Source organism: Ambystoma mexicanum, chromosome 10, assembly GCF_040938575.1.
Source record: "Ambystoma mexicanum isolate Mex_15411 chromosome 10, UKY_AmexF1_1, whole genome shotgun sequence".
Taxonomy (NCBI): Eukaryota; Metazoa; Chordata; class Amphibia; order Caudata; family Ambystomatidae; genus Ambystoma; species Ambystoma mexicanum.
Genome location: NC_090932.1, coordinates 1,377,942,801 through 1,377,956,196, shown reverse-complemented (window position 1 = coordinate 1,377,956,196; position 13,396 = coordinate 1,377,942,801). Strand labels below are relative to the sequence as shown.

The following is a 13,396-nucleotide window of genomic DNA, read 5'->3' as shown; positions in this document are numbered from 1 at the left end:
TTCACTCAGGTTTGCATGGCTGCGTAACTCTGGCTTTGCACCTGATATTTATTCAAGATTATTGAACATGCCTTTTGATGGTGGCCATCCATTCAGAAGTAACACAGATGAAAACTTGGAAAAACTCCAATCATCCAAAGGGGCCCATGGGGCTCCAAGCTGAAGCCACCGCAAACATAAATTTAAACGTTTTAAAAGCTGCGGTTTTCTTTCTAAGGTTTCCGGGCTCCACCAGCTTCACTTCATTGCGTTGCTCTTCAGCACAATTATTTCCCTTGCTTTTTCTTGCTGCCAAATTGTAACAGTACAATCGAGGACATTATATTTGTATTTTCAGCATGTATTTGCATTTATTTTTGAAAACTCCTGCCGGCATGATGTATGAAGCTCTTTATGTTATAAAATGGCATTGCATTGCGCGGAGACTGGCAAAACCCCTTTTAGTTAAATTGGAAATGTTATTTACTCTTTCGTTTCTAAAGCAGAGTTGTCTTTAAATTCTTAAACAATATTAGTTTCGAACAGAACCTTTCACTTTGTAACTTTCAATCACTTATTGAACAATGCAAAATGCATGAGTGGAAACACTGCCCACTGCTCTAGTCGGAAGAGAAGGTGTGCACTGATCTGAGGTCTGGCCATTTGTTAGTTTTGTTAGTATGGTGGCCCAAAAGCAAGCTCTTTCAGCAGCATTATTCTTGAGGATAACAATGTACTTTATCTCACTTATGAGAAATTTTGATATTTGATATGACTTTTATATCTTCATGAATTGTTCTTTGTCACATGCTACTAGTAACTGTGCTCAAATTGCAGCACGTCACCACATATCGCTCAAGGAATGCCTTTAGAGTTCACAATGGCTGGTGTTAATGGGCGGGCTCATTTCTGAAGAGTAACAATGGCGGTGACGAATCCCGAGTGGGGGGGGGGGGCGATCGCATTCACAAAAGACATGTCCCAGCCTCGGACAACTCCGAAAATGTAACCTCTTTGACCAGTCACTGTCCGAAAAATATTACATCTTTAAGGCTGTGATCGCAGGCAGCATGTGTTTTTTACACTTATTATTGTACTGCGAAGCGGCAGGATTCAGGACGGCAGAGCAGCACCTTGAATACCTAATAAAAATATATTTGGAAATCAGGCTTGGGAGACAGCTGATCTCTAAGAAGGGAGTACCCATTAACCCAATCAAGACCCCATCTAGATTCTACTCAGTGTGTCATCCTTTTGAGGTAGGTAGGTTGATAAACTCACCAGGTCTGTAGTGTTATTGAGGATGAGAGTATGCCAGCCCAGTCGAATGGAATGAAGGTCGAGGGGAAAGAGCTTTAGAAGCTAGGTCTGGACTGTACATGGAAGCCGTAAAAGCAGGGCTCTAGATGTAAAGCTTTTAACAACACTGCATAGAGGGCAGTGAACCATTGTTTCCGAGGCCTCGGTAGTTTAGATGGGTGGTTAATGCAGGCTGAAGAACTGCATACCTAACGAAGGACACTGTATTTGCGTAGAGCGATCACAATCTATGGTGTGGGTGCCACTATTCTATAGGTTACTACCCCTTGTACAAGAGCAGGGTGTTTGCTGGGGAAGTTTCCCAAAAACAGTAATGATAATGATATGTTGTTTTAATTATAGAGCTTTTCGCCAAAGCGCTTTACATAGAACATATTTGCATACAGCATAGACCAAACAAAGTTAGTATTCAGTATTCTAAAACACTGAGGAGCCCATTGCCAGGATTCAAATCTGTGACCCACACAGGTCGCAACAGCGAGGGCCCAACACACTGAGCTAGCTTACCTGTAGGCTGATCAGTGGTTTGTATTTATTTAGTTGTTTCAGCTGCAAAACGATTATTAGCCTTGTGCTTTGGTGGCAGAGGTTTGTTCCACGTGTCGAGTGGGCACTGCAAAATCTTACTGGTTGATGGGTTATTAGTTCATTTGGGGATTTAAGGAAAGTGACCTACGGATTTTTTACAGATTGTGCCCCTGTTCACCCTGGCCAATGCCCGCGTCCAGTGACAAGGCTTTGCAACCATTTCAGCTGAAAGGGGGCTCCACACCATGGGGAGCCCCTGTGACTCTAGAGGTAAGTCCCATGGCATTTCTTAAGTGGTGGCTTAGGACGTTAGCTCTGGTGTCTACCCTTCTCTGGTCTGCAACATGCGCTGATCATAACAAACATTCCCAGACAATCTGCACAATTAACTAATTGGCTTTTGTATAATATTTGTGATCTGTTCTGGTTTTTCTTTATTTGCTATGATGTTTTCCAGTCCTCTCTGCACGTGTACTCTGAGTCACAACTATTGCTCTCCTCTAGTTTTACTTGTGTGAAAATAATATTCTTCAAACTTAAAAATCATACCTGTAAACTGTACAAAAGGGTGATCATCCTCCAACCTCCTTAGAAAACTTTGCACATAAGCAACCTTGTCTTGGAACAGACCGCCACTACAGACAGTGCACCCTAATTCTCTTAAAAAAAGAGAGCATGCCTTGGAAAATACCTGCGTCTTGTTTTATGTAAAATCCAGAGAGATCCAACTGCCAGCAAAATATCAACTTGTCAAACTATTGTGATTTTTTTTGGGGTTGGGGGCGCCATTGATGCTTCCCGCCTGAGGTGTAATCTGGTCTAAGACCGGCCCTGCCTATTGATCACAAGCACAGGGAGTACCTGAGGTTCGCCATTGGCAGTTCTCATTTTCAGTTTCGGGGTCTGCCATTCAGGCTCACCTATGCCCCGAGGGTCTTCAACAAGTTGATGATGGTAGTGGCACCAAGTCTAAGGAGTGGGTGATTCACATCTACCCCTACCTGGACAATTGGCTGTTCAGGGCCCGTTCTCCTGAACAGGTTCTGGAACATCTCAGTATCTACTGCTACTCTCTCCACAGACTGGGCTCCTCCCTCAATGTCAAGATGTCCCACATGAAACCTTCTCAGAAGCTTCAATTCCTTGGAGCTGTCCTTGATGCTTCCTCAGGGAAATCCCCGCTGCCCGAGGTGAGGACTCACCACATTCAGCAGAAGGTTCCTCAAGTTTCAGAATGCCCCACGTCTATCGGCCTTCGATTTTCTTATGTTGCTCGGTCTCATGGCATTCTGCATTTTTCTGGTGCCAGAAGCCCATTTTAGAATGAGGTCTCTTCAATGGGCCCTCAGGTCCCAGTGGTCTCAGTTCTCCAGTAGAATGACAGACCTGCTAGAGGTCCCAAGGAAGGTCATGCAGGATCTCCTGTGGTGGGCCTGTGGAGGAGAACATACTAAAGGGGGAACCATTTTGGCAACCATGGCCGGAGATAACCGTCATTATGGATGCTTCCCTCACAGGTTGGGGAGCCCACGCCAACGATCTGACAATCAGCGGTTATTGGCCTCCATCAGAGCCCAAACTACACATCAGCCCTTTAGAGCTCAGGGCAATCAGACTAGTGCTTATGGCTTTTCTGCCCTCAGTAAAGGGAAAGAATGTCCTGATAATGACGGCCAACACAGCGGTCATGAATTACCTTAACAAGAGAGGAGGTGTGGGATCACTACCACTGTGCAGAGAGGTGATGCAGCTCTGGCTTTGGGCACTGCAAGAAAAAAATCTCTCTTGCAGCTTTTCATCTAGCTGGAGTAGCAAACATGGCGGTGGAGGCTCTGAGCAGGCAGAGCATAGTCTTTCATGAGTGGGAGATAGCTACAGAAGAAGTCCTTCAGGAGATAGTCACCCTTTGGGAACCCCTCAAGTGGATTTGTTTGCATCCAGTGTCAACAGGAAGTGTGACCTGTTCTGCTCCAGGGAATGTTCTGAGAGAGGAGCTCTGGGAGACGCGTTTGTAGTAGACTGGGACATTCCACTCCTATACGCATTTCCGCCAGTACCAGTCATTCCTCACATAATCAGTAGGTTGAGCAAGTCTGGGAAATCCATGATCCTGATTTCTCCAGATTGGGCCAGGAGGATATGATACCCGGATCTTCTGGACATGTCCATCTGCCCTCCAATTCATCATCCCAAATAGAGGACCTGTTCTCGCAAGAGGGTGGTCACATTCTTCACCCAGAGATCAGGACTCTAAATCTTCACGCCCGGTTTCTGACACGTTGCGATACAATAATTGGGACCTCCCGGAAGACGTAATGGAAGTGTTGCTTTTCGGCTAGAAGACCAGCATCAAAGTCTCTGTACCACTGCCGTTGGAATACAGCTGGTGCAGACCCAGGGAGGTTTTTTTCACCAGAATGCCAGGGGTAGCAGAAGTGACATCACACGACCCTTGACCCCTGATGACAAGTGATGTCATTTGACCCCACCCCGAAGTGATATTGCGGGAAGCAATGGAACACGACCTTTCACCCGTTGACAAAACCAGAAGTGGCATCACATAGCATTGTACACTACGAAAAATATGGTTAAGATATCAATATCATGTGATGTACATTTCATACAAGAATGGATCTTCATATATATCATTAAGATCAGTGTGTATAGGCCCATATTACCAAATTACTGTGACTGCAAGTAGACGTCCATGACCAAATGATAATGATGTGTGCTTTATATAGAAAAAATATACACCCAATATCACCCAACCTGTGTTGGTACTCATTTATTGACCTCGGAAGGATGAAAGGCTGAGTTGAAGCGTTTAAGAACAGACTAAATCAGTAACTAAATCAGTGACTCACCCCCTGAATTAAGTGTGCCTGAAATAAACCTTTAATAAGTCTAGCAAGTATTGTATAGAATTCCAGAAAGACACATTATTTGGTATTCCTATTCTTTCCTAATCAAGGTCAGTGCTGAAAGTGTTAGACTTGTGGCACTCCTGTTCTTATTTTTCTTTTTTTTTTAAGGGGCCCGAACAAGAATGCCAGCCCTCTGGCGACCCCTAAATGACGTCCCTGTGCAGACCTAAAAATGTGGACCCTTTTGCTTGTGACACACCGGTAGTGTTGTCCTTTTTGCTTCATTTGGCCCATCAGGGACTTCAGGTTGCCACTGTAAAAGACTATCTAGCAGCACTATCTATTTTTAAGCACTCGCCATAGCAGGGATCCTATTTGTAGTCCAATTTTAGAAAGATCTTACTAATGTGTTCGCACCAGTCCCTTTCATTATACCCATTTGGGAGCTGAACCGTGTGCTGAAATTACTAATGGGTGCTCCTTTTGAGCCTCTAAGGAAGTTGACCCTCAAAATTGCTTTCTTAACGGCCATCACATCGGCGTATAGAGTCAGCGAATTGCAGGCTCTTTTCATGTAAGCCTCCTTTTACCACTTTTACAAAGAGAAGCTGGTTTTGAGAGTCAGTCCTACCTTTCCACCTTTCTACCTAAGGTTGTTTCAGAATTTCACCTAACTCAAAAAATTGTGCTTCCTACTTTTTACCTGCCACTGCATCTCTCCATGGAGGAGAGCCTTCATTGTCATGATCCTAAGAGGGCCATGAGCTTTTACATCTCTAGGTTTGCAAAGCTTAGGCAAGATAACCAACTTATTGTGATTTACTTGGGTCATAAGCTGGGACAGGCTGTGACCAAGCAAACCTTGTCCCGCTGGATTATACTATGCATATCAGAATGCTACAGTTTAGCGGGTTCAACTAGAGGTGTGGCCACTTCAACAGCCTTACAGAGGGGAGTCCCAGTACAGGACATCTGTGCTGCTGCCACTTGGTCCTCTCTGTAGACATTTACAAAACATTATTGCCAGGATAGGAGGCAACATTTGGGAAAGCTATCTTACACAGCATTAATGATGAATAATTTTTTGTTCCTGCCACCTATCTCATACTGCTTTGGGAGTGTGTCAAAGATGAGGAATATGTGGGAGGACACAATCCATTCGAAGAACAAATTATTTACCCCTGGTAATGTTCTTTCGAATGGATGTTAGTCCCACGTTTTCCTCATCGCCCCTCCCATCCTTCCCCTCAGAAGAATTTTCATGTTTTACACCAACCTCTCTTTTACTGTCTGTTCATTTTGACCTTGCAAAGGTCTGTGTTTTTGAAGAGAGGGAAAAACTAGAACTGAAGTATAAGATGCAGTCCGTTCTGTATATACAACCGGTGACGACATGCTCGAGAGTGGATGGAGGCTGTTGAGGGGCATTGAATCAATGACACAATGGCACCCTCTACTGAGAGAAACATTTTTCCAAAGTAGCTGATGCTGGAAGGAGATATCAAAGATGAGGAATATGTGGGAGGAACATCCAACCGTGAGAACATTACCAGGGGTAAGTGATTTGTTCTTCTAAGGCGTTGGTTTACTAATAGACATTCCTTAATGTATCCTGCATTGTCACTACAGTTTCTCTGGGCCATGATGAATTCACCCACTGCTTGCGCTACTTAGTGGCACACACAGAGGCCACTGGTCTATCCAGTCTTCACAGCTGACCTCATCCACCAGAGGAGGTTGTCTTTACACTGACTATTTATCACTTAAAGTGAGATACTGTACCTCCTTGCCATTGAGACATTTGTTAAAACATTGTATTGCAACAATAACCACCACAACCCAACCTTGACACATAGTTTCCATATCTGCTTTCTCACACTCTTTCTTTCAAATCCTTACTACGTTAGTCGCACTTATATCAGTAACATCTCGTGATGTACAGCTGACTATTTCAGTCATATTAGATCCTATGGCAAGCCTGATTTGATTTATATTTGGTGTAAAACACAGATAGAGACCGTCTCTCCACGTCTGTAAGGCAGGTACTATCACAGGGCTTGCCACGTACTGTTTACTGTGTATGTCAAACGTTTACCGTAAGACATCAACAGCCTAATATAAGCACAATTCTTTCAATATGGCGTCTGCGAGGCCCCAACGCCACTTGGAGCCCAACACAGAGGGATCCAAACGAATCCCAACATTGCATGAGTAAGCAACCAATAGGCTACAATCTCTTACATATATCCTTCTACAAACATTCAACCTACCAGCAGGCACGTCTAAATGTTCCTAATACTGGTAAGTTTATGAGCCTTTTTTTTATTTATAGAAATCTACAGTTTGAACACAAAAATTCAAACTTTCGTTTCAAAAGCAAGGGAAAAGAAAAGGGCCAGCGCAGCTACTCCAATATTAAACATCTGCTTTCAAAATCATATCAAGATCATTCACATTGAGCCTTTTACACGTGTACACTGTATCTGAACCAGGGACTCTCCGTTATTATTTTTCAGATGTTTTCCCACCTTCTTTTGTCAGCATCAGAATATTCGCAAGCCGATTCATTTGAACGTCAATGTGGCAGTATATCCTTTTATACAGATGAAAAGCCATATAGCCATATGAGGTAACCATGCTCAATACATCTGTTAGCATCTCATTTAATATAGACATGGGTGAATGAATACTCACCACGAATACATGATACCATTAAGAATCTTGATTTTCAGAATTCTGTCAAGAACACACTTATAATTTCAGTCCACCGTGAGCTTTCTCACTCACACATATTGCGCGAGACAAGCCCTTTCATTGGGTAAGGATTATCTCATGAGGACTCACAGGCACTTGTAACATGGGAATAATGCCATGTACTTTCAACCAATACTTAGTATTGACTACTAATTGATTATGTTATGTGTCTTTCTTTCTCTTCCCTCCGTTCTCCCCCTGCTTGAATCAGTCATGCAATTGTCTCATGATGCTGTTCAAATGATAACGTATTCAGCACTCATGTGTTTTCTCTAATGATTTGTGTATTAATTATTGCATGTTGCATTTTTGGCACATCCATTCTGTTTTCTTCTTGAATCTAAATGCAACATGCATTTGTGTATTTACTTATTTTCACATACGGTTTCGCACTTATCACTGGGTATTTACGTTTTATTGGCAGTATTGGACACAATATATATATATATTAATATTTGGAATGTCTATGGTCATGAAAGGGTTTAGACTTGAATAAAACCCAGTAGGGTCGAAACACGTGTTGACTTGAACAGTTAACTATTTGACTTAAACATTGAAAACATCTTGTTCTAGAATGAACTTTGAAAACCAATGTCAACATAATGAAGAATGCATTTTTCAATTTTGAATGCTATTGATTTTTAAAGACCATTATAGTGCAACTGGCTGACCTCCTTCCTCAATGACCGTCCCTCCCAGGTTATCCTGGGCTCTTTCTTCTCTCCCATCTCTATCTCCAACTGTGGCGTCCCCAAGGGCTCCAAACCTTCTCCCTGGCTCTTGGACATCTATCTTGCTCCGTTTGCACACCTAATTTCCACCTTCTCCCTTTACTTCCAGTGTAATGCAGATGACACTCTACTCTTCTTCAAACTCCCCTCTGATCCTCTCTTTATTTCCTCCATCATTCCTGGCTGCCTATATGCCATCCAGTCCTGCTGTGCCTCCAATGATCTCTGCCTCAATGCCAGCAAAACTGAGATCCTTCCCCTTGGGACTCCTGCTCCCTCTTTCATCCCCTCACTCTGGCCACCCTCTATGGGTTTCCCCCCCTTCTCCTTCATCTGAAGGCAAAAAGTCATCTTCGACTCCTCTCTATCCTTCCTCCCTCACATCCAGGACCTTGCCAAGAAGGCCCACTTTTCACTCCACCTCCTAAAAGGAATCCTTCCTTTCCTGACTTCCCCCAGAAGCTAAATGTCTCTAGTGCTCTGGTACTCTATAGGCTAGACTACTGCAATAGCCTCTTCCTTAATCTAACCTCTTCCTCTCTACGTCCACTCCAGCTAATCCATAATAGGGCTGCACGATTTATCCTTGACCTCAAGCCCAGGGGCCGCATATCTCCAGCCCTAGAATCTCTCCACTGGCTCCTGGTTGCTGCAAGGATCAAATTCAATTCTCTATGCATCATCCAGAAGGCTGTCTGGGGCCAGGGGCCATGCTATCTACAACTGGCTCTTACTAAATAATCTCCCTCCAGATCTTTACGTTCCTCCGACACCAACTCTCTACATGTCAAGTGCTTCACTTAACAGTGAGCTGGTGGCGGATCTCTTTCCTCCGCTGACTCCCTCCTGTGGAACAGCCTCCCCCTTCCTCTTGAGCCAGACCTCCTCAAATTCCGGAAGCTCCTCAAGACTTTCCTTTTCACCTCTTCCTTCCCCCTCTCCCTCCTTTGCTAATCCCCACAGTCGCTGAGATTGGTGACCAGGTCCCTTACGTGTCCACCTGGGTCCTGGCCTACCACCCCTAATCGCCTTCAGCTTCTGCCCACTGCCAGCACTTGCCTTAGTGCCCACTGGCCTATGCTATTAAAGGCCTGCACATCTTTATTAGCAGCTGACCACTCTTACCAAGCGATCTCTGCCAGTCACTTCACAGCTCCCTGCAACTTACTCCCTAGCGCTTCCCTATGTGGTAATCTTAGCACTTACCCCCATCCCCCATCCCTTCTCTCTCTCTGCACTTGCATATTCTGAATGCTCACAAGGCCTAGTAGGAACGCCTCTCTCATTCATTGTTATATTTGCCTTTCATTCCCATGTTCCCTCCCCGTTGCCCTGTGGGCACTTTGAAACACAATTTACTTGATGTATAGCATCTTACAAATGCACAAGAAATAAATAAATAAACTGGGGTATAGGAATCTTTTGAAGGGTTTCCGGTATGTAGTACTGGTGGCATGGAGTGTTGGCATGGGGTGGTGTGGTATAGAGTGATGGTGGAGTGGTGGTGAGGAAGGGGATAGGTTTAGATGTTAGTTGGTTTGGAGTGGTTGTGTGGGATGGTGTGGAGGTGTGTTAGAGGTGGTGTGAAGTGGTGGTGTGGGGGAGGGCTTGAAGTTTTGTTAGGACTAATGGGGCGGGGAGAGAGCAACATTATGGAGCTGTCCCTGCATCACATGGCAGAGAGAGGTTGGTGAAACATTTTTTTTTTAAACCAAAAATGGAGCAGCCTGTGTTTCTGTTGGGGCTGCTTTTGCATCACATTGCAGTTACTGCTGCGGGTGATGAGGTGGGACAAGGGACATACTAGGGCCAATGCCTGGGCTAGGGCTGAGGGCTCAGCAAGAAAGTAAAATCTCTATAAAAAGCCCTCTTTCTGTAAGCCCAGGCATACAGCTTCATGTTTCAGAGATTATGATTGGGAGAAATCAATTTAAACAAGCCCTCATTGGATTATGTAACAAGAAATAACATTTAGTGAACTCGCCATTTCATGCCACAGCGTTGTTAGTTGCCACGCCAACCAGATATTCTGCTTCTTAAATCCCTTTCTTCTCTCTCTTTTATGTGGCAATGGTTTTGGTCATACTGTGGTGGCTGTGCCACCAGAAATTGGAAAAACCAAAAATCAGCTAATAACTTGCCTCTCCTTGCTAGTTTTTCCTTCCACAGTTTGTTCAGAGCATATTGTCAGCATGATTTTCTCTCTCTCAGTGACATGCTTTTAACAGGGCGCTATGCTGTGTACTGTGTACATCTTCAACATTGGTATTACAGTAATCGTCAAATAAATAGTTAGAGATCGGAACTAGATTTTGAGTAAACATCAGCTTTAAATACAAATCTCACCAAGTGTGATGCTTTTTATTTCCAACAAATTAATCTGAAAGTTACTTCATTTCACTCAGCACCATATTGAATTTTTTGGAACTGAATATAATTTTAAACACTGTGATCCCATTTTCCAATAGAGGCTCTATTTGTTAGCTGAAAATAGGTAAGCACCTCAAAACCATACGCCAATAATAGCAAAAATACCTACCGTACTGTCCAGACCAAGAGTTATCATCATGAGAAAAAATATGATTGCAAAAAACGTTGAACCCATCATGTTGGCAATGGCTTCAGGATATGTGATGAAGAGCAGGCTTGGTCCTGGCAAACATTACAAAGGAAAGGCATTAGGCAACTAAAAGTAATTTTTCATTAGCTGACATCTTTCATTGGGACATTATCAAGAAAAGCTCTTCTGCCCTTGTTTCAGTTCTCCTTAAGAAGACATCCAACATGCTTCCTTATGACTACAATGGATTCATTTGTGTTCTTATTAACTCAAATAAATAAGTATACATAGAGGCACTTAATAAATGAGTCACTGGTTTACAATTAGAGATTGAGAGCATGAGAAGATACATGGATATTGGTTGCAGCAGCGTAATGGAAACATGTCTGGTAGTAACATTTCACCAAAATTATAGGGATTGCAGAAGTGAAATCACATTACCATGCCTTAAATGATGGTCCATAGTATGCGATTTTTGAAATCTTGAGCTGCAGCATGTGTTTTGTTGTAATGGCTTTTTGATGATCAATAAATTAATTGATGACTATGATTATAATGATGATTAGGGATCTCTTATTTGCATCAGCACCACATGCTAAAGTTAACAAAAGCGAAACACCTATTTCATTTTACATTAGTAGTCAGACTGGTTAAAGGGTTTTGGAGGAGGACATTGTCATAAATTGCATAATTTACCTATAACGATAACACCTCTAAATCCAAGGGAGTCACAATATGCCTGGGCAATTTTTATTGAATTTGACAGGGGTGTATTATACATATGTGCATTCAAAATGATTGGCTTTCACACATTCTCTTTTCAAGCACAATTGGAAATATACAGAACACTAGTTGAACCTTCCAGATTGCATGATAGGGCTAACCTGTTTACATTGTAAGCCACAAAAGCAATGTGGGTTCAAACAACATTTTTATATTTGTTTTCTTCTGTGAGGAAAGGACAGAGATAGAAGAGAAATGCTAAGACCTCGTTTGTCTGAATGACTATCTTTGTCTGAATGCCAGCAAGACGGAGATCCTCCTCATCGGCACACCATCACCAGCCTTTCCTCTCACTCTCTGGCCGGCCTCCCTTGGCCCATCTCCTATCCCTACCTGCGAGGCTAAGAACCTCGGGGTCACCTTTGATTCCACACTTTCCTTCTCCGCCCACATCGCTGATGTCTAAAAAAAGTCAAACTTCCTACTGCACCTCGTCAGAGGTACTCTGCCTTTCCTCGCCTTCCCCCAGAAAACCACTGTCTACCAAGCTCTGGTTCCCTTTCGGTTGGACTATTGCAACAGCCTCTTTCTAAAACGACCTGCCTCTACTCTCCGCCCTTTGCAACTTATCCAGAGCAGGATTGCAAGACTTGTCCTTGGCCTCAAGCCTTGGGATCATATCTCTCCAGCTCTGAAATCTCTCCATTGGCTCCAAGTGGATGCACGGATTAAATTCAAAACCCTCTGCATTGTCCACAAGGCTTTCTGGGGTCTGGGTCCAACATACCTTCAGCTATCCCTCCGCAAATACCTCCTCTCTCGAGCTCTCCACTCCTCTACCTCCCTCAGGGTCAGTCGTTTTTCAAAGAAATTAGCTGGGGGTAGATCTCCGTCTTCGGCTGGGGCCTCCCTCTGGAAGAGCCTCCCTGCCACTCTAAAACATGAAGAGAACCATCTCTGGTTCTGGAAGCATCTCAAGACCTTCCCCTTTGCTTCTGCCTTCACTCCCACCCTCCCCTGCTGATTCTGTTCTCCCTTGGCCAATTCACCTGGCCACCCTCTGTCCTCTGGGCCCAGGTACCTGATTACCCTGCCACCCTCCTGCACTGCTTCCAGACCTCCCCTTGCACTGAGGTCTGTATCTGTACCCATACAGTCCCCCCCTTTTTTATCCTGCACTTAACAGACCTACCCAGTCTGCTTCCTTAAACCCAGCACTTGCCACTTGCTGGCTGCACTACCATTGTTTGTTGCCTTTAATTTATATAAATGTATTATTATTTATCTTTTTCGCTTTGCTCCGCACTATCCTTTTCTCCCCCCTTCCATGCACTTTTCTCCCTCCCCCATGCACTTGAGCATTCTCAATGTCACTGGGCCTAGTAAGATCGTTGTTTTGTTCTCCCCTGTTCCCTTTCCCTTGCCTTGTCGCGCTCTGAAACACGTGTGTATGAGCGCAATAGAAATAAAATATCAATTCAATTAATTACTTGTCGTGTTTACAAATTGTTTTTCAAATCAAAAGCTCAGTGTTCTGCCACAATGAGCGCATGCTGCCATTTTATCTGTTGTTCTCCCATATTTTGAAACTAGAGAATGGCTAATTGTTAAACAAGAGATGAGTATTTACATCCTCAAGGAAAGCACACCTTTTCAGATTGTAAAATGGCCCGTTTAAATGGTTGTTACTAAACCAAGTCCATGCAACTTGAAAACTAGTAAACCTGCCATATTACAATGTGATGTCATGCAAAAGGAAGAGGCTTTTTAAAGCCTTTAAAGGAAGTTAAAAGAAGCAGATGATGATGGCCTTTAATTGTGATAGAGGTTTGTACATGTCTTTATCCAAAAATGTTTAAGTAAACAAAAAGACAGATGTCGATTCAAACTGAGCCAGCAAGAACGCTTGATTGAGATAAACTGATACAACCGAAAAT

General features: G+C 43.5%; 1 protein-coding gene across 1 annotated transcript in view; it reads right to left on the bottom strand.

Moving 5' to 3' along the window:
• Window positions 1-13,396, bottom strand: part of LOC138492335 (sodium-dependent serotonin transporter-like) — an 821,649-nt gene that overhangs the window by 338,063 nt on the left and 470,190 nt on the right. The window contains exon 8 of the mRNA XM_069619389.1: window positions 10,716-10,828. Coding sequence (XP_069475490.1) covers window positions 10,716-10,828 — 113 coding nt within the window. The remainder of the gene's footprint in view (window positions 1-10,715; window positions 10,829-13,396) is intronic.